Source organism: Balearica regulorum, chromosome 9 (assembly GCF_011004875.1).
Source record: "Balearica regulorum gibbericeps isolate bBalReg1 chromosome 9, bBalReg1.pri, whole genome shotgun sequence".
Classification (NCBI taxonomy): Eukaryota; Metazoa; Chordata; class Aves; order Gruiformes; family Gruidae; genus Balearica; species Balearica regulorum.
The window spans coordinates 2,328,691-2,354,522 of record NC_046192.1 but is presented as its reverse complement, the minus strand read 5'-3'; the positions used below and the strand labels follow the sequence as shown (position 1 = coordinate 2,354,522).

General features: G+C 44.1%; 1 protein-coding gene across 2 annotated transcripts; it reads right to left on the bottom strand.

Annotated features, from left to right (window-relative positions):
* Positions 1–114: 114 nt before the first annotated feature.
* EHHADH (enoyl-CoA hydratase and 3-hydroxyacyl CoA dehydrogenase) lies at positions 115–25,832 on the bottom strand. 2 transcript variants are annotated; one of them, XM_075760749.1, is made up of 8 exons: positions 25,732–25,820; positions 19,572–19,675; positions 18,665–18,837; positions 17,151–17,262; positions 16,751–16,855; positions 12,675–12,716; positions 10,311–10,652; positions 115–2,733 (listed from the first exon to the last, which is right to left on the bottom strand). In XM_075760749.1, exons 1-8 carry the CDS (start codon positions 25,812–25,814, stop codon positions 1,463–1,465), a joined length of 2,232 nt encoding a protein of 743 aa, XP_075616864.1. In that variant the 5' UTR covers positions 25,815–25,820; the 3' UTR covers positions 115–1,462. The 2 variants fall into 2 exon arrangements, with proteins under 2 accessions (XP_075616864.1, XP_075616865.1); XM_075760750.1 differs by lacking the exon at positions 12,675–12,716 and having other exon boundaries at positions 25,732–25,832.

Sequence of the window (25,832 nt, the reverse complement as noted above, 5' to 3'; positions counted from 1 at the left end):
GCTTGTGACTTCTGAAGGGTTTCCTGCCCTCAGTTTTGCACCCTCACCCACTGAAGGACAGGGATAGATAAAGGGCAAAATAAGATATAGTTAGAAAACAAGAAGCATGCAGCCTTTTCAAACACAAACTCCTCCACAAACAGAAAAATTATTTAATTCTACCATTTAGAGAAGCAATGAAGGTATGTATAAAGAAAGAATAAGCACATTTTCCTTTTTCTGCTTTTCCATATGATATAATCATATGATTAGACAGTCATTAGATAATCCAAGCACTTTTATTGAAAAAAAACCCCAAAAGTTAGACATCCAGTGATAATCTTCCTGAGAAGGGAACCCAGACCAACCTATTCCCCAGACTGGACTGGAAGATACATTCACTAGACCGAGAAATGGGAGACTTTGTCCCAGAGCATCAAGCCTGGAGCAAGTTTGTCTCTCTCCCTCTGCTCTCTGCTAGAGATCTGCCACCTCCCTGCCTGCAGCAACGTTCCTGCCTACGCAGCTCCTGAGCCGTGTACTTCTCAGTGTGCCCTCTGCCCACGTGAGAACCCGGTGCGTGCCAGGTCAGGCTTCAGTCTGGTCAATTAGAACATGCAGAGCCCCAAGACCGGGTAGCTGTAGGCAGGCAAGATAGGGGGGTGATCGCAACTTAAGACATGCCAGAAGATGTTTCTGCTGGGACAAAGCCGGGTGGGGATAATGATAACGGAGGATGGAGTCTGGATGCAGAAGGCCAGTCGTGAGCTAACACCACAGGGCAGGTTAGTCAGGTCAATGCCTGTGTGGCTTTTCTGTCATTTATTGGAATCTCCTCTGCAGCAGGGAGGAGGGACAGTACCAGCCCTACCCCTTGCTCTGTGCCCAAGCCTGCTCTCTCCAATTCATGTGACTTTACCTCGGAAAAGTGCTGTGCCCCTTGTGCCATCCCTCCCCCCACAGTGGGAAGGGAGCAGGCTCCAGCTGGCTGTCTTTGGCAGAGCCAGGGAATCCAGGGGAGCTGGGCCTGAACGAACTGGGAAACAGATTTAGGGCAGGATCTGGTAGATCCAGTCAGTCTCAGGTGAACTGTGACCATCTCTCTTTTGTCTCCTACCCTGATTTGCTTTGTGGGCTGTGGATGCTGCTCCCTCCCTTCCACAAATACAGACTGGAAGAGATGTACAGCTGTGAAGAGCTGAAAGCAGAGCAAAATGAGAGGAGCCTTTATGCAGCGATGTGCAAAGCAGGCGGGTAAGGCTGGCGGTGGGATGGCTGGGTGATGGCAGTGGTTACCTGCAGTGAGAGGGAGATTGAGATCAATCATCAGCCATAGTTATTCTCTGCAAAGGCCCAGGAAGGTCAGTGACATTGTTTGCGAGCCTGTAGCACTTTGGTTTTGATTGGAAAAGACAGTGCAATTACAGCACCTGTTTCATGAGATCAGCCTCCACTGAATTTATATAGCAGGCATCAACAAAAATCACAGCTTGTTGCTCTGCCGGCTTTGGTAGGACATCCACTCTTTGAGGGGAGGGTTCCCCATAGCTACCAGCTTTTTCAGAAAGGCACTGGGCTGTAGCCCAGGAACATCAGGGTGGGCCTCGGAGTATTTCTGCAGTTTAGCCAAAACGCGAGGGAGCCCGATGGTAGAAGCATAGAACATGGGGCCCCCCCAGTGCTTCGGCCACCCATAGCCATTGATATAAATTACATCCAGGTGTTCTGGGCCAGCTGCTACCCCCTCAGCCAGGATATCAAACCCTTCATTGATGAGGGAAAACAAACACCGCTCCAGGATTTCTTCCTGGTCTATAAAGCGGGTCTTGATGTGATGGGTGTCTCTGTACTGGGCCAGGAAGTTGTGAAGCCATGGATCTGGCTTGGCTGTCCTGCCCCCAGCCTTCTCATACTGATACCAGCCTTTGCCAGTTTTCTGGCCGAACCTGCCATTCTCACACAGAAGATCAGGCAGTGGACTGTAGCGATGGCCGTGCCGCTGGCGGGCCGGTGTTCCTGGGGGCAGTGAGGCCCCGGTGAGACCCTGGCCCTTTCGAGACCTCCAGCCCACATCCAGCCCAGCAAGATCAGACATTCGGAAAGGTCCTATCTTAAACCCAAAATCTTCAAGAACCTGATCTACAGCTTCTGGTCTGCTTCCTTCCTCTACAAGGAAAACTGCCTGTTGTACATACGGAAACATCATTCGGTTCCCAACAAACCCAAAACAATTCCCTACCACCACTCCAACTTTTTTCAGTGCTTTGGCTAGCTGCATAGCAGTGGCAATGGCGGTAGGCGAAGTGTGATGGCCATAGATTATTTCCAATAGCCTCATCACATGAGCAGGGGAGAAGAAGTGTGTGCCAATGACCTGGTGTGGGCGGCTCGTGGCAGAAGCTATTTCATCAATGTTCAGGGCTGATGTGTTTGTACACAGAAAGGCCCCTGGCTTGCAAATTCTTGATAGCTCGTGAAATATTTCCTTCTTTAGTGCCATGTTCTCAAACACAGCCTCAATGACTAGATCTACATCATGCAACACATCAAAGTCCACAGTGAACTGGAGACGTGCAGGGTTATGGAAATCCAGGGTTTGGGCACCCTGCTCCATCTTCATAGCCTCGCGTTCCAAAAGAAGCATCACAGCTTTTCTTCCCATGTTCAGATACTCCAGATTCTGCTCAAGGGCTACCACGGGTATGTTGGCCTTAACCAGAGAAGTCACAATGCCTCTGCCCATTGTTCCCAGCCCTAGGGATAAAAGTAGAGACAGAATCAGAGACTATGAAGAGAAAACGTTACAATTAATCACTTGACGGTAGCACTTCCTTTGTATCTCCAGGATAAAAAGCAGAAGCCTATGCAAAAATCAGTGGTGCGCACATAGAACAAAAGAATTGAAGACTGAGAAAAAGGAAGGTGAATTCTTCCTTTCGGTGAGCCTACATGTTTGAAAAGCAGTGGCATACAGGCAAGTTAACGTCCTCTCAAGCTTACAAAATATCAGTGGGATTCACTCCAGCATGTGCAGGCCATGTGACTCATGTCTTCTCCCTGCAAACTTTTATACCTATGGAAACCAGTATCACTTAAGAGATAGAACCTGGGGATCAAAACCAGGAGATCTGAGTTTCAGCTTCAACCTTGTTCACACCTTCTAGCAGGCAGTTTCATAAGCAAGCGTCACCCTGAGGATATTGGTGCCTCTCTGTTCCTGTGAGACAGTCCTTATGGGCACTCGTAAAAAGAATATTAGTGTAAGCAAACACACCACACCCAGAGATTTTAACACCAGCAAAGCTCAGACAATTGATTTCTCCCTCCTTCCAAGCTTCCTCTTTGCCCCCTCCTCTTCTGCCTCTGCACTTCACTGTGTAATCTTTGAAGCAAACAAAATTCAGCTGACCTTGGACACTGATCTTCTCTAAACTTTGTCTCTAATGTCTTGTATGTCTCTTGTCACCAGGTCAAACAGGATGGACCTAACACAGTGTTCTTAATCCAGATTTCAACATCTATCTCCTTTTTAATCACTCTGGAACACCAGTAGCCTTTTGCTTGCTGTTCACACTTTATATCAGGGATCTCTGCCCATTGGGACTCTCCCAGTCCTCCAACACAGGCCATTCCTAACTTCTGAAGAGTTTCAAAGACGCTGTCTTCCTTGTCCAACCATGCAGTTAAAGTGCTTGCCCGGAATTCCTGTAACCAAGCATGCATTCAAGCTGTACTTTTTTTCTCCAAGATCCATAAATGCGCTACTACCAGGTCATACCCCCAGGAATACCAGTGCAGAGATTACTGGCTTGATCCCTTACCTCCTCCTGAGCCCTTCCACCTGCTCTGCCCTCTGTTACATTAAATGAAGCTGCACACCTACACTTTCCTGTGATACTCAACTCACACTATTTATCCTGCTCTCCCATGATGGAGGCTTTTCAGACTCAGTTAATACAAACTAGTAAGAGAAGGTCAGCACAAGTTTACCAGCTTTAAAAGTGCGAAGCATCTGAATGGGAGGATTATTAATATCCTAAATAAAGCAACAACCAGACAAAGTACAAGTCTGTCATAATTCTGTAAAAATGATTTTTTTAATCCCAGGTTTACAAATGAAACTCAGCTAAACAAATAAACAGAAACAAGGGGATTAAAAAATTTGTCTAAAGCAGCTTTGTAAAGAAGTGCTGAAATTATGTCATCAGTTAAACAAGTTCCAACAATCAAGGTCAAACAAGGTCATAAGTTTTTCCTGCAAGCTACACACCCATGGTTTAGTTCTGTCCACCCTCAGCTTGTGTACACAAAAGACATCGAAAACATTCCCTGCTTAGCTACCAGAAGATCGTTTCTACAGACATCACTATCTGGCAGCCTGCTTATAAACCATTACACTCCCAAGCAAATGCTGAAGTTCCTTTCTAGGAAATTAGATTTGCTACTTCATAATCAAGTACTACTAAAACCTAATTTGAAAATAAAACTCGAATATCACAAATCAGTTCTTGGTATTTCAGTGTCCATGGTTTGCTGACTGAAAAAACCCCAAACACAAATAGCTGCTCCCACTGTGCTCAGTACTCAGAGGTGTGGATGTGGTAGCAGGGACAGTTAGAGACAGTTTGTTCCCTGTCTTTGGAGAGCTACAAGGACTGCTTTCTTCTCGGGCAGTGCGGGAGGGTATCTCACTACCTCATGCATATCCATCAAGCCCAGCCCCATCTTTAAGGCTCTCTTAAGACATTGAGAGTTTGTGGTTCCACAGCTGGGTTCTTCATGGCTCCTTCTTGAAGTCTCTTCTTCCTTTCCAGGGTGGAGACCTGGGGTTTCTCCCTAGAATTTCCAAGCTCTCCTAAAGAAATTAACGCACACATCCTGGGCCTCACTAACTCCTCTTCCTCTCACCTTCGGTCTCATGACTGAAATCTCAGCAGTTCTCTCTGCTTCTTCCTACATCAAAACCCCTTCCATGAGCAGAGGTTCTCCAGCCTTCTTTTCAAGGGAAGTTCTGCAGTGGTGTTAGCCGATTCCCGTTAGCTTTCGTCCACATGTAGTATGAATACTCCCACCTAGGTTTCAGCCATCCTGCGACAGACAGGCATACATGCTTGTAGTACTTCACTTTCTAGGCCACGGGAATAGGCTTATAGATAAGATATGAGCTTGCCAAGCTTGTTTCTGACCTAGAAAAGCTGTCTCTCAACTTACTACATAACTCTTCAGTGGCCTGTATGAAATGATGTTTAATGAAGCTGGCAGAGAGAGTAATGAAAGCCCCAAGGGTTTTGTTACGTTAGAGCTTGCACAGCATGACTCCCCTGGAAATATTGTCTAAAATTGGGCTATAAAACTAAGGAGAGATTTGGCTATCTAGCAGGGAAAGAAGCATTTCTGAGGACTCCCCTTTTCAGTTTTACAAAACCGAGTGATCTTGGGGAAGAATACATTAGAGCAGAAAAAATAGTAGGGAATCATTGGGCCTTACATGTGTGGAAGGCTGCAGAACAAAGAGGAAGGGAAATGTTGCACGCTCAGCTCAGATCTCACAGACCAAAACATGGCTAGGAACTACTCCAGAATTTCTACTGTACATTCCATTTTCTTCCTCAATAGTGCTCCCACTTCCCCCAAACCATGAAAAAAGCGTATATTCTTATCTTCCACGCAGGGGACAGTTTTCAGAGCTGTGTTACCATCTTTCATGCCCAAGGCACATCTTTCAAAAGAACACTGAAATCTGCTTCAGGAAAAAACCCAATGTCTAGCCATCTTGCTTCTGGTCTTTTGTTGTGAAATGTAGCTTTGGCATATAAATAAAACTATACTTGAACCCATGTAATTTCAGGCCAAATATGGATATGACAAATCCATCTGCTGGGCAAGCTGAGTGAATAATGACTGTTAATTATTGATCTGTCACATGAGGTACTTAGAATATGAAAAATCATGCAAAATTAATTGAAGGACTTTAAAAACAAATTTCAAAACAAATTAACTCAAAATATGTTCAAAGCAACTCATGTACAGTCACACACTGGAGAAATACAGATCAGTGGGAAATATTCTGAACTATAGTGAATATTTGGACTTTAAAATGCCAGGCAATGGAAATAATACTTTATAGATTGGAAAAAATATGCAAAGACTGTTCCAGTTTTCCTGTTAAAAACAACAATGAGCAATTGGCAGTGGCAGACTGCTGCAGACTGGAGCTGCTGCTTTCTCTGTTTCAGGGTATTAATTTCAAGCAGAAATAATGTGATACTCAAGGCAAGCAGGGAGCTGTGGGAAGACTGCAGAAGGGATAGAGAAGAACTCTTTTTCTGGGTGATGAGGAACCACAGCAAGTGGAGAGACATGGGAGCCAAGAGTTCAGAATAAGCAGAAGCAAATGAAATAGGTGACATTCAGCATGTGGCTGAAGACAGTCAAGGACAGCTAGGCCAGGAGCAGGAGGGCTCCCACATAGGTGGTGTTACCCGCTTACCGGTCTTCCAGCAAGCAAACTGCAGGGAAAGGCAGCTGATGGGAAGGCAGCACTGCACAGGAATGGTTGCCAGTTCCTCAGCAATGCTGTCTATCAAGCAAGCCCACAAAAATGATAGATCATCCTTGATGTTGAATCTAAGACACAGTCAGCAAATGATGTGCCAGCTCCCTCCAACAAATTCCTGCTAATATTGCATAGACAAGGGAGCCACAAAGCAAGGCTCTCCTAGCATTCATGGCACTACCTCCATACCCTCAAGATCCTTTGTGCCTATGGAAAAGGTACTGAAGGAAGAGGAAGTCAACGTGATCTTCTCAGTTGCTTCCCATCGTGCAGCGATAAAAGATAGAAGCAGCAGCATAATGCAACATGGGTTTGGTGTGTGAAAGAGCACAGCTCTGTCTATTGGAAAATGGGGTCTCCATGATTTCTGACATTCCAAAATAGATTCAATACCTTGCTCTGACTGCCCTCCTCTCTGCAGTGAAAACAGAGAGACCCTGGATCACCTAGGTAGACTCAATACTTACATGGATGAGCAGCACTATTTTAAAAGGTGTCAGACCCTCAAAAATAATCCCTAAGATTTTGATTGCTGGTGCTGCAAGACTTTACTTAAGATCAGGAATGTGAAATTATGAGATACAGCATGGTACTGGCTGGAGAATGGCTTTTTGTTACAGCAGCCTGAAAGAAAAAATACAATTGTGTTGGCATGTTCTATGCCTGTCTCTAATGGACTTGCAATTTTACTGATATCAAAAGGCAAAATAGGAAAAACTTCCAGAAGAAGGAGAAAAAGCACAGCAGAGTGGCAAAAAGAAGTGATGGAAAGCAGTGACTATACGGTGTGGGATTCAGAGTTAAAAGGCGGTGATCAATAACCTCCAAAAAAGATGTCACTTATCAAATGAAGTATAACACGAACAACTGGCATAAACAAAGCAAGCTATAGCTGTGGGGGCTGTATTGATAGAAGCAGTGATTCAGAAAAGGCATTAGGAGTCTTGGTAAGTGTCAAGGCTCTGAGTGCACGGACAAGCTCTAATGTCCCTGAGCGGCTACACCTGGAGCCTCCACCCACCCACACTGCCCATCAGCCTCGCAGCCCCATTTAAGCTCAGCTCTAGGCCTTCACTCCTTTCCTAAGCTCTGCTGGAGGAAGGAGTTGTGGTGTCTTGCTGTTAATCCAGACCTCAGCCTGCAGACTGGCTTCCCAACTTTACCTCGGACCTGTATTGTCATGTGAACTTTGCTTGATCATCTCTGCTTCTAGTAGATCCTGGGTCTGCCCTGCTTGCCTTGCTCAGGTACTGTAAATAACTGATACAGCAGTGGATTGTGCTGCCATCCAGAGGGAGAAATGGGTTGATAAGAAACTTTGTGAAGTTCAACAAGGAGAATTGCAAAGTTCTGTGTCTGGGGAGGGATAGTCCTATGTACTAGTATATACTGAGGGCTGGCTGGAAAGCAGCTCTGCAGAAAAGGATCTGGGGGTCCTGGTAGACACCAACTTGACTATGAGCAGCAATGTCACCTTGTGGCAAAGACAACTAATGGTATCCTAGGCTGCATTAGGAGGAGTGTTGCTGGCAGGCTGAGGGAGGTGATCCTTTCCCTCTACTTAGCGCTGGTGAGACCATACCTGTGTGTCCAGGTCTGGGCTCTCTAGTACAAAAGTGATAGTGAGTTCAGTGAAGGGCCACTAATATGATTAAGGGACTGGAGTGTGTCTCCTGAGGAAAGGCTGAGAGAGCTGTGACTCCAGCCTATAGAAGGATCATGGGGGATTTCACCAATGTATATAAATCCCTGAGGGGAAGGTGTAAAGAAGATGGGGCCAGACTCTTTCCAGTGGCCTGTGGTGACAGGACCAGAGGCAATGGGCACAAACTGAAACATGAGAGGTTCCATCTGAACATAAGAAATCACTTTTTTTTTACTGTGGGGGTGACTAGGCACAGGTTATCCAGAGAGGTTGTAGAGTGTCCATCCTTGGAGATATTAAAAAAAGCTGTCTGGGAATTGTCCTCAGCAACTGGGTGTAGGTGGCCCTGTTTGAGCAGGGGGGGTTGGACAAGATGACATTGAGGGGTCCCTTCCAGCCTCAAAGATTCTGTGGTTCTGTCCCCTGGGAGGTGATACTGCCATTGGCTCCCTATTCCTGGGGTGCAGCTGCTCCCTGCCAGTAGATAAGTAACAGGATGTGTTGAACATGGCTAATATGAAAGTTGGCTGTTACCTTGAGCATACTAAGTAGGAGTAAGAAATATCTTGGTAGCTGGTCTTAGCATAATTACTCCTGGAATACTGTTCCTACTTTGGTTATGCGTGCTTTAAGAAATGTTGAAGTTCAGAGTCATGAAAAGGACCAGGGTGTGCCAGACCTCTGCAGCAAAAGTATCAAAGCACTTAGTTTATTTATTTTGCAAAAAGTATTGGTTAATGTAAGCATTGACTGTAACCAGCTACAAAACCACTGAAACTGAGGGGCAGAGGTTGTGGCAGCTTCCGAACAGAATTCAGAAACCTGTCTGGAGGTGGGATGCAAATATTTAATACAAGGGATGGGAGATGTAGCTTTCAAATAGAGATTGCATTTGTTCTTAGAATCCCCTCTAGCTCAGTTACAGCACCAAAACAAGCAGATCAGATCTAAACAGCCCTTCTGGCTAAACTGTCATTGCGATTGGGATTTTGCAAATGCATTATTCTGGTGTGATTTATCAGTACGTAGTGAAGAATGCCCATTCTAGTCATCTGGTCCTTCCTACAAAACTTCAACACGTGCCCTTCCTGCCTAAGCAGACGTTCCAGGACTGACCTGTTTGGGATTGCATGTGTCCAAAGTACTGTGCTCTTCAACTCATGTACCAATAATTCATGCCTTTCTACCTGAATGCTGTAACAGCCACGGATCCTCCTCACAAGGTTTGTGGACCAATGTTTAAAAATAATTTTCATTAAAAATATGGCATGGCAGCTAATGAAGAGAAGGGAACTTCCAAAAAAAAAAAAAGTGTTTCTGTGGCCTGAAATGAGCTTTCAGAGTGCTCATTGTAGAACACAAGAGGCCTGAGAAGTATCCAGAAAGAGCAGTGTTATCTCGTGAGCTTTCTCTGAAACAGAATGGATGTTTTCCAAGTGCTCCATTACTTGTCTAACCATTTTTTGAGCACTACTATCAACAGGCAGAGCTGAAAGATACTTTTTTTTTAAATCTCAGCAGTGCATCAAAGGTTTTATTTAAATTGTTCTTATAAAAAATTAATGAAGGCATTATCTTGCTGGGCTACAACATGGCAGGAGTGGATCCCAGTGAGATGAAATCTTCTTAAAATACAGCTGTCAAAACATTTTTATATTAATATATCCCTGAGTGACTCTGTGCACATGTACTTGCAGTACAGAGCTAGACCAGGAGGAGGAGAATTTCATGCAAACCTGCTTATAACATGGAACAAAGCCAGGACTAAACGTAGCAGTATTTAAAAGGGAACAGACTGCTTATGGTCCACAGATGAAGCTGTCTCTGAAGTGAGAGGAAGTTATTCTTCCAAAGAAAGAGGCGGCACCAGGTAACAATCTAGTGGGATGTGAGTTGCCATCTGAATTTCTGAGCTTACCAATGCAGTGACAACTTCCCTTCTGGCATGTCACTGATGGGTCTGGAGTATCTTTGCCTGTGATGGTACCAGTGACTTTGGTGAGTGATGGTTAGGGAATCCCACTTCAGCATTCTGCTGTGAGTAAAACCTCATTATACTCATCCCACCCCCCTTCAGCTCTGCTGTTAGCTGGGCAGTCAGCAACCACAACAGCTTTTTCATTCCCTTACCTATCACAGCTGCTTTGTGGATGGGCTGAGGGGAAGCGCTTTTCCACGAAGCTCCGTTGGATGTTGTCCACTTCTGCACCTCTCTCTCAGCGAAGAAAGCATACTGCAGTGCTTGGGCCTGGCCTGAAGTAAGCAGGATGTTAAACAGCTCTCGCTCCTTCCGGACTCCATCTGCAAAGGGCTGCTCTGTGGCAGCTTTGACTGCCTGGAAGCACAGCTCTGGAGCCAGGCACCCGTGGGCCTGTTTCTTCACCTTCACAAGAGCCTCACTGAGAAATGCTTCCATGTTGGGCAATTTTGGAACTGGCTTCAGACTGAGCCTGCGGGGTCCCAATGGCTGGCCTGGGGGTAGAAAAATGGAGTTACAGAACAAAGCATCCACATCTGGAAGATTTTCACCCCTTTCTACATAGACTGGGAATGCAGTCTACCTCTTTCCTTCTAAGCTCACTGCATTAGGGCTTGCATGGCACAGTGATCTGGGTCTAGAACTAAAGTGTCTGACATTTCTCTTTAGCTTTCTGTTTGCTCTGACAATTACAATTTTTCAAGTCCCTTCTCAGACTTCAAAAAAGCAAGATTTCAATTTCAAAGAAGTAATTATCTCCTTCCTTTTCTCAAGTTACACAGAATGCTGTGATTTCTCCAGTTCTCTTACTGCATGGTCCCAGCTGCTGCATTCATATGGCTCTTTCTACAAGCTACAGTACTAAAGTTTTCCTCCAGTATTGTTTAGTACTAGACTTTGCTAGCCAGATGCTTTCCAGCTGTGGTCCTGACCCAGGCATTTATAAGAGAGACTGGAAAGTATACCCTGACTTCAATTCTTCCTTGACAGCAGGAGTCCTTCTCTTCACCCTGGGACTGAGCAAGAGGACAGCTCACACAGCACGAATTGGGGAGCAAATGAATAACAAGGGAGTTCATGCTTCTGTGTTAGCAAGGGGTGAATCAAGCAGCCACACAAATACATGAGGCTCATTACAGACTGAGGTTGCTATGGTGATACCTAGAAAGGATTTTCATTGAGAGAAGTCAGTTACATTTCAGAGGCTGAAGTCCTCTCCATCCTCTTCAGAAGTACAAACCTTGGTGCCTGCTGGAGATGTCTATCTGGCCATGCTCAGGCTGTTCCCATGCTCTTAATGGCAGCTGGCCTCAGTAAAGACCATGGAGGAACAAGATCAGAAATTCAGGATGTATCCCCTTGATATTCCAACATTTTCACAAAGGCCCTTTTGTCATTGTAGCCACATCCAGATCGTTAATTAACTGTGTAGTGATGTTACTGCACTGACTGCTGCAGTGCTGTTCTCGGAAGCACCCAGGACTGCCACCAAAGCAGGATGATGGGTGAGCCCCCTCTAATGAGAACCTTATCCTGAGGAGCTCTCTGGTATACAGTCTCACTGCCATAGTTTCTCTTTAATGAGCTCTGCCACAGGACCATGCTTCCTTCAAAGGTGTCATCTTGCATCCCACTCCCCTTTTTCTTCCTGTTGTCTGAGTTGGGAAAGTGGCAGTGTATCAGCAGAAGACTCAGGAGCAGGAAATCATACACAGGATGCTGAAGAGCAGGAATAATGGCAGTACCACAATTATGGCTGCCCAAAGAATGTGTTGTGACTCTAGCTTTTTCTCCAAGACTTAGCAATGTTTAAGAGAAACAGAAATATGAGTTTCCAGGGTGAGCTGAGATATTGATTTCCTGAAATAATGGTCTTCAGAGCTCAGGCTTTTTAATTGAAGCCTTTTAGAGAACATTAAAAGATGAACACTCACTAAGTAGCTTCCCTTGTAATCAGAGTTCATAAAAATAATGTTTTCACATTGACAGTGAGTATAGTTTGTATCTGCCAGTATTGCAGGATTTAGTCAGGATAATGTTCCTTTGTTTTGGAATCCTTTGTTTTTTCCCCTAAATGTATGATTTTTAACCCAGAAATGCTCTTTATCCACAGCCCTTTATTTAGGACTTAAATAGTGCGTTTTGTTTCACCACAAGAGGAAACCTGAGGTTTGTCCCAGAAAGCAGATCTGATGGCTGGAATGCCACTTAAGACTGGGCAGATGAAGGGACTTCATATGACATCTCTGTTGGTAAAAAAGGAATACTACTGGATGCCTTTAAACTTGGTCTTCAGATAGTACTTGTAAGCACAAATACTGATGGGGAACATGAGACAGTTCCTCAGAGTGAAAAAGAAAAGTAACTCTCCTCAGGGTTCTGTAATAAAACTCTTATTTAGCTGTAAGCAAAATAGGTTTTGCTAAGTATTTCTACAGTGTCTCCATGCAGTGTCTTTGCTTCTGCAATGCTAATAAAGGGCATTTATGAACAGGAAAAATTATCTGAATCCAAACCTGGGAAGAAGAGATCAGTGTGGGACACCTGTGGCTTGATTTCTGAAATGAAAGCAGCAGGAATGTGATGAACAGCATCAGACATCAGAGCTGCAGGGAAAAGTGTTGTCCATGCACAGGAGCTAGCATAGCTACCTGCTTTGTTTTACTGGGGTTTGTAGTCCAGGTGGCACAAAGGACAGATCAATCTATAAACTTTCTATCAGCAAAAGCAACATGTAAGTGTGCAATATCAAATATTGTTATTTAAAGCAAAAACAAAAAAGGAAAAAATCACCCCAGAGTTGTAAACCCTCAGGATATTACAGGACTCCACATGAAGAGGCAGGGCTAGCCTAACAGTCTTCCTGGTGCAGTGAACTGATTGTGAATTGCTGAGAAACAAAGCTGAACCTGGACCTCTGCTCCTCAGGCCTGCAGTGGTCCCAGACCTACCAGGGACAAGTCCAAGTTGTGTCAGACCTTTCGCAAGCTCTGCTTGTGTCAAAAGGATGCTTTGCTAGACCTTCTGCCTAAAGCAGCTGGCAGCCAGAATCATGAGCCCTGGAGAGAGACTAAAATGTCTTTACGTTGCACATCTTCCCAGAGATGATGCGGTAAAGGCCCTTGCAACTGTAACTGAAAGCCTTTCTCCAACAGTCTCCATTTAAAGCATGCAATTACCTAACAGCAAAATCTGTTACTCCTTTTAGTTTTATGAGACTCAGAAGAAACACGTATTTCCTCCACAGTCACTCCTAGGTGGCTTACAGTCAGAAACTCGTAATCGTCTTTTCACACGGTTTAACACGTGTGGGGCCTGAGCCCATCTAAATTGAACTGATTTTCCTTGGCTCTTCGGGGCAAGCCATTGATACTTTTGTGTTCCAAGATGATGATAAAGGTCAATCAGAAAGCAGGTGGATGATTATCTATGAAGGGAGAGCTTCAAAGTCTGCTGTGCAGAGGATCAGCAGCCATTTTCTCCTCCAGCCGAGGAAGACTACAGCAGGTCAGCAAGAGCTGGGCACTATAAACTGCAAGGTACTGCCTGCCACAAGCAATTACAGCAAATTTTCAATTTTGTGATGCCATCAGGTGGACAAATTATGTAATGCAGCTTTGAATTAGTGCAGTGAGATAATCAAGCAACTTACTGAAAGAACATTCTCCTTGTCTCCAAGGATTTATTTCCTATTCTTTCTAAAAAATGCCTTCAAAAGTGAAGGTATTTTTCTTTTGCCTGAAGGCCAGGAACATATGCTTGCTTCCTATCTGCAATATACAATTACTGTTTTCCAATGAAAAATTTAACTTAGAATCAATAACTGTCTCTATGTATTCCTACAGGACTGTTTCAGAACTCCTTTTGAAGGTGTTTTTCATTAGGAATAATCCATAAAAAAAGTACAAAGATGCTTTCCCAACATACCTACCATCAAGGTAGCTCTGTCAACTGTGGACTAAAAAAACAATCAAGGACCCTTGCTTCAGTAAGGCCAGTCATTTGAGACTGATCTCTTGCCGTGAGATACTGCAGCTCCAGCACTGAGAAAGCTTTAGAAGAAAATAATTTTGGAATTGATTCTTTAAGACTTATCTTGCAGTACAGCCTTCCCAGGAATACAAATTCCATCAGTGACAAAACTAGTTATATAGCCAGACTGCTTTGTAAGAAGCCAGCAATCGTTACGCTTGTGTTTAAAATAAAAAAACCAAACCAAAACCCTCATCAGAAACAAAATGCTACATGCCATACAAAGACAGTGGACTTGTGATGGCATTTTTTGTGCAACTTGGTCCCTGGTTTTATTAAGATTATCTGAAAAATGTTCACTGACAAGAGATCTCAATGTGAAAAAAACCCAGAGCAGCTATGCAAGGCTGTCATCTCTTCTGCAGCCCTGAGTTAGTGCTTGATGTAGAGAAATAAAAGTGCTGGTTTGCCTTTATGGCAAGAGAATTATATTAACTTTAGGCAAAGGCCAAAGCCACGAAAGACTCAAAAGGAATATATGGACTCTGGGTACACTATTCTTTCAAATTATCAGGTAACCTGAGGCTAAATGGTGCATCAAAACTTTTCATGGTCTTCTGCAAGGCCTAATGAGAAATTTTCCAAGCAGAAAAGAAATAAAGATTAGCTGACTTGCCAGTATTTTCACTGCCAAAGCATGTACTGTAAATGCCAGTAAAGCTGTTGGAAAGTCTGAAAGCATTTTTAAAGTCCTGTTGGAGTTTGTATATAGTGTGATGTGAAACACCTTCAATGACATTACTCATTTTTACTGCAGTAACTCAAACCAGCAACAAACAGATAGAAAATCTACCACTAATTATGAGTAAGACTGGGACAGGCTACCTGCTGAACATCCAGCTAGGATTCTTGTGTGCTTATACAATTCTCAAAAAAATGTTTCTTGGTACTGACAATTTCCAATGAAGATGAGGTTACAGAAGAGGAATTTGCTGGTAGTGGGCGTAAGTTCCAGAACGCGAGTTGCACCGAGGAATAGTGCACTCAATGATTCATTCATGAGGTTCTCATCTAAGGTCAGGCTGACTTTGACAACAGTCAGCCGCTGCACAATGTCTGTCACAGGAGAAATAAGCATATAAATATCTAAATTTCACTCGATTTCACATAGCATTTGTTGAAATCCAGAATGCTTGCTGGCTTGCCAGTTCTAGCAATGTATCTATTAATCATTTTATGATACAGTGCTGCTGCCATCAATACTGGTATAGATCTTATGCAGGGCATCATTCGGAAGCCCAGAGGGTACATCGGAGGGAACACTGTTGGGTTAATTTGCCTAGAAGAGTGATAATACTTTACTGTTCTCCCAACAGATGGAGGAACAGAGTTCTTATTCAAAACAGACAAAATCAGTGAGCCAAAGTATCCTTGTTTTCCTTAGAAGCAATAGTGAAGTACGTATTTCTAAAGAATTACATTTAGTCTGATTACATATAGGGAGAGATAAGAGGACTGCTTGTGTCATACTTCTGCACTAAAAATGAAGCCCAAAAATACTGTAGGATGAATACAGTGAGAAGGAAGGGCAGCTCTTACTGAAAACCTAGCCAAACAACACCCTTTTGCACCTATCTGGTATATCTCAAGCTGTAGGGAAGTATACATGACACTGATCTTTAAGAATAGCCCATTCATTGAACTCTTTTGTGTGGTGCACTGTCACCTAGGACAAAGCTTAGGCTGCTTCAACTTCTAGCACAGGAGAGGTGCTCCTACAGAGAAGAAAGGGCTTTGTTTGCAGTAAAGAGAATGGCAGGAGCAAAAGCAGCAGTCCAGCCTGGAAAAGCATTGCCTATAAAGGCCGTGTGATCAAAGCAGAAAGGGTTTTTTTGCTTCCTCGCACGCATCCCATTGTGACAGAGGAAATCCTGGTGGAATTCAATGGTCTGTTTCCAAAGGTACAAGGAGGTTAGTAGTGGAAAAAATTTTCTGTTTTCTCTCAAGGCAACACTCTTTGTGCTGCACAAGGAATGTTCCTCTTCCTGTGCTAACTCCAGTGAATTTGATTGTGTTATTTCTAAGGTGGGGAGAAAAAAAAAATCTCTTCACAAGCCATTTTCTTACATAGTAGCTAAAGGATTAGGGACAGAGTCCCATCAGACTTGTGGATCATTAGGTTGGCCTGAGGATGTGCCAGCCCCTCCCTAGAGGGAGAAAGTTATTTTCCATCAGCCACTACTGATGGTGCAGCCAGAATACATGTGATACCAGCTCTGGTCCAAAACTATATATGGAAAGAGCACATACTCCCCAAAATCAGTGGAGTGCAGCACCCCAGAGGAGCCTGTGAGTTTGGATATATAATTAAGAAGCAGGAGGACTTGATGTGGATTTGTTCTCCAGATCCTGACTTGAATTTCTGCAGCTTTCCAGTATCTGAATTTTTTCACTTCAGACAACAGAAAACAAATTCTGCAATTAATTCTCTCTTACATGGATGCCAAACTCAATGAATGGAACATATAAATTAGAACAAACTGGTGGGTTTTGTTCTGACTCTCTCCAGCTCTGAAACATTACCAATTATTTCTTGGCATTGCTACAATTCTTTTCTCACCAATCACTTTGTTTGCGAAGAGAATTGCTGCCTCAACTGTGTTTTCTTCCACAACTTCATCAACCAAGCCCAGTTTCAGTGCTTCAGTTGCTGGAATGTGTCTTCCTGTCATAAAAAGAGAAGGAAGGTGACTGCAGTGGGGCATGATGGGCAACTTCATTCTCTTTCATCTGATCAAATGCCTTGTGTGTAGCTGGCTTGAGACATGCTCATCAACAGGTACTGCATGCCTCAGAAGCACGTATGTCCCTTTCCTAGTCCATCATGAGTGGAAGCAAGCTGAATTGTAACCCAAGCAACTACATAGGTAAAAGAAATTAATGTTTTTTAGACCAAGCTGGTGGTATGACTCAATGCCATGTTCTTATATAGAGAGTAAGGCCAGGACATGGTCCTTTACCTGTAGTGATTATATCCAGAGCAGCCGGTACCCCAATCAGTCTGGGTAGTCGTTGAGTGCCTTCAGCACCTGGAAGTAACCCAATGGTGACCTCTGGCAAACCCATCTGGGCCTAAAATAAAGCCAAATTCAACAACAAATCTGATCAGAAGGAGTGATAACTACAAACTGAGCAGAATAAAGACAAGCAGACTTGATTCATGCATTGCTCCTCCAGGAAGCCTCAAAACTTCTACACAGAAACTTCACCTTTGCTTTTTGTCACATAAGATATTTAAGACAAGAGCCCACTCAACCATTTCAAGCACTCATGTACAAATTCACAGGAGCAACGTCACCTTTCAGTGGATGTATGTGTGCTAGCACAGCACCGGAGGAGAGCTGTGGGGCCAACAGTATCCCCCAGATTGACGCGTGTGAACTAATGCTTTCAAGCAGTTGTTACCAAATGCTGGAGGGCACTCTGACTTAACTATTATTTCCCTGCTCTAATTCTTGGAAGTTTAGTAAAGGAACATTGGTACTGAACTCTTCCATGATCTTCCTTCAAATGGCTCTTGGTGCACTTGACATCTAGCAGGGTTATGGCATAGAAGCTATGGGCAGCAGGAAGGGAGGGGTCTTGTCTTCTCTTAAAAATCTACCTAGATGTTGTTGCCTTGTTTTAAAAAAAAAAATAGTTTCTACATTTCCCATTGAGCTTTTAAGAGATCTGGAGTCACTTTAAGGCCATTACTTATGGCACCCACCTTAGGTGGCATATAGGGTGATGTAGCATACTTCTTTATGCTGTTGCAGCAACCCACACTGTCACGGAGAAGCAGTGATTCGCACTGCAGAAGTGAGGGGATGGTCCTAGCAGTGAAGCATCTCTATAAGGACACCAGGTACTGCTAAAAGGTAGTTCAGCATTCCTGAGTCTTCAAGGAGGGGATTCAAGAAAAAAGACCACAGATCACTCCTTAAAAGACTCTTAAAGCTGTCTTTTGGTTCAGGCTCATAGGGAATCAAACCATAAATGCTCTGTGCTAGCTGAGTTTTGACTGCCTATTGAAAATAGGCCACTATTAGCAAGAAATGCAAAATTCATAGGGCTGGGGAAGGAGGAGGAAGTAAGAGCCAGCCATGCTGCATGAGCCAGTAAGATACAGCCATCTACACCAGAATATAGATAATGACTACTGAGACCTAGGGCAAATTCACACTCACTCAAGTTTCTATGCAGCCACCTTATTCTACTAGTTACAAATAATTTTTTATATTTAGAAATGACTTGAAACTATTATTTAGTAAGACTTCCGAAAGCATGTCAAGGGTGGTGGTGTAGGTGAAGAATGTCTGAGCACACAGACTCATATCATGTAGCTATAAAGCCGCCCTGCTCTGGGCAGATGATCCCAGGAAAGGCATGCTGTCCCACTGCTCTTTGGGAGCAGTCTCCCACCCTGTCCATGGCCACAGGTACATGGCTCCTGATGCCTTCACCGGCCTCTCTAGTTCGTGGCGTGTGTTACCTTCACGTGTGCAATTCGATAGTGACAGCCAAGTGCCACCTCCAGGCCTCCTCCCAAGGCAATGCCTTCAATGGCAGCCACCACTGGCTTCTCGCTCCTTTCTATGAGAGAGATGATGGGGCCCAAGGGAACACCATGTCTCTTTGGAGATGAAAATCCTCGAATGTCAGCTCCTGAGTTAGCACAAAGAGATTAAGAGGAATTAGTGGGCAAGGCAGGGATTGGAACAAACCTCCTGTCTGTGCTGTTGAACATAGCTGCTCACAGATGGTCAAGTCCTTGCAGAGTATGCTGCTGGCAGGAGAGCGGTTAACGAGAATCAACCCCTTTTGGGTCCACCTTCAAGAAACCCTGACTCCTTGAGCCTATTCAGAGAGCTCAGGGGAAGGCTAAGTACAAAAATACACGGTAACTGTAATGATCATGCAGTTGGCATAATAAAAAAAAATTGAGTCAGGAATAGTTAAATGCAAGTTACTGTTAACAAGCAATGGGGACCTCCACAGAAATTCCCTAGTGTCCCAGGTTTCTACAGCTGGAGGAGATCTGTTATCTACCACTGCTCCATCCCAGGTACGTTCCATTTTACTGGATCAGTTGATGGTCTAGAGATTTTATACAAACAAAGCTGTGGAGAGTAAGGAGGCACCAGCATATTGGGAGATGAGCAGCTGTCCCTCAGTTCACTGTGAACACACCAGCTTATTTCTGCCCTGGCCAGCCCAGCTTGTCATGTGCCTGTGTCGATTGTGGCACAGCAGAATAGAGAAAGCCCCCTGCCCTGTGGCCACTGCCAGCCAAACCAGGACTTGTATCAGCCGTGTTACAAGGCAGAGAATCTTCAGACATGGTGGGTGGAAAGTGTTTCCTCTTTTTCTCAGGCTGTGTTTGATGAAAAATGTCTTACCTGCACTGAATTTCCCATTCTCGCCACAAATCATAACAGCTTTCACTGAAGGATCTGCATCTGCTCTCTTCAGCCCATCCTCTAATGCCTGGAGAACTGTCAAACTGAAATAAATTAGAGGTCTGTGTTATAAACACCAAGTATCCCTGTGAAAATGAGCAGTATGTCCAAGCAGGTCCCTCCCCAGCCTGTCTTCTGCAACAGCCTCTTCGGGTGCATCCTTTCCTTAGTCTCCCTCTTACTTCAAGGGCAAGCGCCAAAATCCAACAAGCTTATGCCTGCTGACCTGTCAGTCACCTCCTGGAGAGCCATCTTCTGGCTATGACATTGCTGTTTCCAAAGCAAGCAGCACAGGGAAATGTTCTTTTGAAAATGTCTTTATGAATTAAACATTCGGTTTTTCAGGAAAACAGTTTAGCATAATTTAAAAGTAATTAATGCTAAGCCACTGACAATCTAAGAACTTTTAAAAAGGGAAAAGGAGCTCCAGGGATGAGAAGCTAGCTTTCAAAAACCCAAGAGAGTTGGTGCTGTGCTGACGATTATAATGCTTTTAGCGTGTGAAGATCTGTATATAAGTCCAGCCTTCAACTTGTGTGGGATCCTGTCAAAGTGATTTGGACCTAAAACACTACATAGAATGTCATCTTTTGTCTGAACGTACTTCCACAGGCACAAGCAGTAAATGTGGCCAACAAAGAACTTCAAAATGGAACAGTAAAAGTATAAATAGTGCTTTTACAAATCAGATATTTAAAAAAATCTGACCTGACTATATGCCCACTTTGCATTTGAAGCTTAGAAACTAATTTATATATACGTGTGTGTATGGATATGGAGAGTACAGTCTGTTTTAGAACAGTGACAATAAAGATGATGGTAGGTAAAAAGAGAAGCATTAACACCTAACGCTTTATTAACGGCAATGTTAACACAAATTGTGTGTATATATAATTTAGATATTAAATATTCATATACACACTTGTAAGTATGTCAGTGTCTTTAGATTTTCTGAGAGACTTTTCTGTGTGCATGTGTGTATATATACTACATGTGTAGATATGCCCCAATTCAGAAAATCTGAGCCACAACCAGTTGGAAGAATACTCAAGTATCATACATGCTCGCCCAGCCCTTTATAATAACAGCTTCCGTTCTTAGACCTTCTCCAAGCTGTAAGCCCAGCTTAACATGTATGCGTGGTGGCTGATGAAAAGGGAGCAGAGCTCTGTTGATGCCTGGTGGAGAGGAGATGTGCAAATTAAAAAGAACTCACAGAAAGGTCTGATGCATACTCAGTTTGTGCGTGTTTTTCAATAGATGTGAGGGCATTTCATCTGAAAAGGAAACTTCTCATGAAGTAGATGATAAATGTATCACTGTACTCATGTGTAATACTTCTAGGTGTGTCCAGGGTGGGTGATCACATATTTATATAAGGCAACAGCTTGCAGCATTGGAGTGGAAATCCATAGACTGAAAAGGAAAACCTGGGGAACCCAAGAAATTTCCTGTAAGCCAGCTGCGTGAAGTTCTGCCAGCTGACCTCTGCGTATTTCCCCTTCAAAATCAAAAATTAAGAGAAGCTATTAGCAAAGTCTATTAATCAGGGCTGTTAGCTGAGGGGGGCTGTCTAGAGGGGTCTCCAAGATCAGCTGCTGCGCAGAAGGATCAGTGGGAGCCCGAGACCTGACAACCAGACACTGAGAGGAGTGTTATTTTTGGAGAGAGAACAGCCAGTTATGTACCAATTGTCTCATCTGGATGTCAAAGACAACTCTGAAGTTTGACATTAGTAACAGTTCTGAAAGCTGAAACTTAAAGTGAGAATAATTTGGCTGCGACAAAGAAAAACTACTAGGTGACTTGGTAACGATCCAGTACACGTAGTTCCATGTAGCAGAATATGAAAGCCTCTCCAATTTGAATAAATGGTTTCATATTCTGTGGGGTGAAATACATATTAAAAAATTTTGGTTTTATCTCACTCCCTTTGGAATATCAAGTGCTGCGGCTGCTGCTATTTGAGGAGGACCCACAGGCTGCACCCAGTGCTGGGGGCTCTTAGAGGGCTGTTTTTTGCATCAGTGGAGAGTCAGGCCACAAAAATACCAAATTCACCCAGCAGCTGGAAGATTTAAGGGAAAACCATTATGAAATGTCATTGCACTTTGCAAACCATGGTGCAAAGAGGTGCAAAAAGGATGTACCAGGATTCCAAACAAATGTTAAGTTACTGGTTTGAAAATATTGTATAAAAAACTCGCACAATTCTCTTGGGAACAGAGAAGAAGCAATCAAAGCAATTTTGTGCCTGTTGAGGGCACATGGTCAGCAGATGCAAAATGCCCATATAAAAGATTTGTCTGCATTAAATGGAAAGGTTCAGGATTTTATGCAGGAAATTAGTTACAAGCCCTTAGCACTTACAACAACATACTGCTATAAGAAGAAAAATTAGTCATCGAGGCTGCCACAAAATAATAGTTCAATACCCACAGGACCTGTATTAACCCAACTATTTTTGCCAGGGAATGACTTGACCCTGTACTTGCACAAGTATTTCTTCTCCCTCAATACAACTTTTTCCCAGTGGGAATTTTTTTTTTTTGTGGGACAAAAAGGAAGAAACATCAGAGTTTTTGCAGTTCCTTGGTCTTCTAAGGTGGAGCAATACGTTTGCCTCAGGATACGTTACAGTTCAATGCACAGGCTGCACTGCTTGGTAACTCACGTATTACAACTGGTACTAAAAGATGTAATTTTTGATGAAAGTATTGTAGTAAAATATATGACAGTAAAACCATAAAAATACTCAAGAGTATCACAACTTCAAACAGCTAGAGCATTAAAGAAACAAAAAGTCACCAGAATTTGCATAAGTATTTCATTACTGTGACAGTGTCGTTCATTTAATAGTGACAATGCAAAAATTCACCCCATGCATTCCAATCAACGCTCAGTCCCATGCTATGTAGTCAGCTTCACCACGTACGGTATTTTAACTGCAAGAAAAGCAATTCTGCCAAGGTGATTCAGTGTTGCAGGTCTCAGAAACACACTGCAGGGGCTGTTAAAGAACACATGCACACCAGGGTAAGGGAATATTCTTGTAGGTGACCACATCAGGTTATTTTTATTTTGCATAAAACTCATTGCAGTGATGATATGCTGGATTGGTAACGAGGTTTTATTATTTACCTTAATAATTTCAGATTTTAGCTAGGGTTTGTGAATGTGAACTTCTTTCATTTAAAAAAAAAAAAAAAAGTGATTTAAGAGAGTCCTGAAAATTTACTTAGTCACCTTTAAATTGATTTGGTAAAGAGTTATGCCTTTAGTTTATTTACTTTATGATTTTGTAAACCTTGACCTTATTGTCTTTTCCTCTCCAAACTGATGACACTCAGCTTTTTCAGTCCGCTTTCTTAACGCAGTGTACCATCCCTTGGGTTGTTTTGGTTGTCCCTTTCAGGATTGTCTCTATATCCTTCTACAAACACAAAATCCAGAACTACGTACAACAATTAAGATGTTTTATATTTCAGAAAAGAGATGCCCTCTGCTCTCAACATACGTCCTGATGGTACCCAATATTTTGTGGGCTTTTTGGGCTGCTACAGCACATTGAGCTGATGATTCACAGAACTATCAAAGGTAAGGATCCCTTCCCTGAGCTGCAACTGCCAGTTTTCAGCTTGGCATCCTGTAAGCTTGTCCTGGATTATATTTTTTTAATTTAAAGAACTTTTTGCTATTGTTTTTTTAGCACGTCTTGATCCACTCTTTTTATTTTCTGCACTTGTGAGCTCAAATGTCGAAATACTCTTCCAGATCCTTCTTAATTTTCAGTGCCAGCAGCCTGTATCTGCTAATAAGGTGTGGCTGGTCCTTTCCCTTGCAAGTCTTGTCTCTCTGTTCCCCAAAACTTCCCAGATTTTTGCATATCAAAATCCCTTCTTTCTATGCCGTGGTCTCATAACTGCAGATCTCTGAGTACGAAACTTCTGCAAACCAGGAAAGAAAACCCCAAATAAATCAAATTTGGCACGTCACCTTTGTTCGTGGAGAGAAAGATGAGCTTTGAAGGGCAGTCAGTGTGTGGGAGCCAAATTTGCTGCCAGACTCACAAGTCAGCATACGTTCCTCAGGAAACCCAGGAGGTACTTGCACAGCAGCGCATGGTGTCAGACAGGAGAAAGCAAATTCCTTCCCACCGGTGGCTTCTAAAGTGCTAAGAGCCAGGGCGATGGCCTGGGAGCTGGGCTAATGGCACCGAGTGCCACGTAAAATGGGGAGAGAGGAGTGAGGCTGAGCAGAGCAGGAAAAAACCCACTGGCCTTTTAAAAAGCCTATGCCTGCTGTGAAACTAAATTTTCAGGATCGCAGGAGATGGCTCCTGACTGTAACTTTCACTGCCTGCTGTCTCCTACGTAGTCAAATGTTTCCAACAGCAATCACAAACCTGCTCCCCTATGGTCCAGTATGTAAAGTATACAGAGGCAGCAGGAACACACAAAGGTCAGAGGGTTCTCTCTTTCCTAGCTATAGCCAGGGCTCAGCTAAAAACTACCCCATGGCAAGTATGAGATTATTATTGATCCCTCCTAAAACAGGTATTACCCTGACATGCGATCAAAGACCATAGGCAGTCTCAAGCTACAGTTTCACTGCAGCTTAACTGATTTAAATCTGTGCTGTGGAGGTTCCCATCCTTACCCACGTACTCCTACTCTGTCCCTTGTGCAACTGCACAAGGAGCTGATACAGAGAGCTAGGCTGGCTGAAAAACCAACCCCAACCAACCCACGTTTGCACCTCGAGCCAGCTCGCTGCCTGTCACAGGAGCACCGAGCAGAGGCTGTGAGGAACCGTGGCCAGGATCACAGCAGTCCCATCGTAGGTCATGTTATGGAGCTCGTCACAAGGGAATTGAGCCTTGTGAAGGAAGTACTTGGGTCTCTCGGGGGCCTTCACGCTGCAGGGCTGTCAGTGGATATTTTTTTTCCCCTCATGATAATTATGATCTCACTCCACTTTGTTGCCACAGAAGAGCAAGCGCTGCCAGTTACTGCAGAGCGTTGTAGCTTGCTACAGAAGAGCTGCAGGTTGTATTTCCTATTCATGCTCCTACTTGTCTCTTTGAGCTTCTTTTTAACAAACTTTCTGGTTTAGAAGTCGAGCGTAACTGCAGTGGAATTTTTTTGCTTGTGAATATATACATTGAACAGACACTACGGTGGCTGTTGAAGAACTGTTCTGTAACTACAGCTGCTTGAAAAGGGCCTATGCAGTACTCGGAACTGAAGGAACTAAAACATACACCTTATAACAAATTATGTAAAGCAGAAAAGTCCTTTTCAAACACATGAAAAACTAAAATTTCAGGGGCTCCTACAGATCAGTCTTCAACTTTTTCACCGGCTCATGTTTGAGATTGCCTGGAGCCTTTCTTGACCAAGATCAGTATTTAGAGGCCAATCCTTTACTCATTTTTAAAAGGCAAATGAACTGCCTTCACTTCTGGCAGCCCTGGCTGTGCTTTAATCCCGGTGCCAGCTCCTCACTGAACCATGCCCGCTATCTGCAAAGCCCTTTGCCCTAACCCCTGCGTAGGGACTTGCCATGCACGCACTGTGGAGCACCTGGGCCCAGCGGCTAAACCAGTAGTAAATCTGAGAGCAGTTCTGAAGGAACTCCAGGGTGAAATGCTGAACTGCCTAAGTCTGCTATGGAATCTCTGGCTGGAAGCATGATCTTTATGTTTAAAGATGATGAGAAATACAAGAAGTTTTGAAAGGGCTTCCCAGATTGATGAGCCTGCCACCCCTCTTGCAAAAAAACCCCACAAACCAGTAGAAATTACAAGAACGAGCAGAAGTCATGGGAAAAATCAGGATGGGTTTTTTTGCAAAGGCTGGTGCAGGTACCCGGGTGCGTTTGGAGGGGTTCCTCGGCAGAGGCTCGTATCGGGCAGCCTGCGCAGGACACGGCGCGGCGGGGAAGGAAGGAAACCGGAGCCTGCCCCGTCCCGCTCCCCGGGGAGGGAAGCGCCGGGGCCGGGCCGGCCGCAGCCCGGAGAGGAGCGGCAGGGGCGGCCGCCCGGGGAGCCCCGGCCGCGGCGGGGGGGGAGAGGGGAACCGGCCGCAGCCGCCGTTACCTCAGCGCGTTGACCGGCGGGTTGCGGAGCCGGATGACGGCCACGGCCGCGGCGCCCCTCGCGTACTGCGCCATGCCCGCCATGCCCTGCCTCCCGGAGCG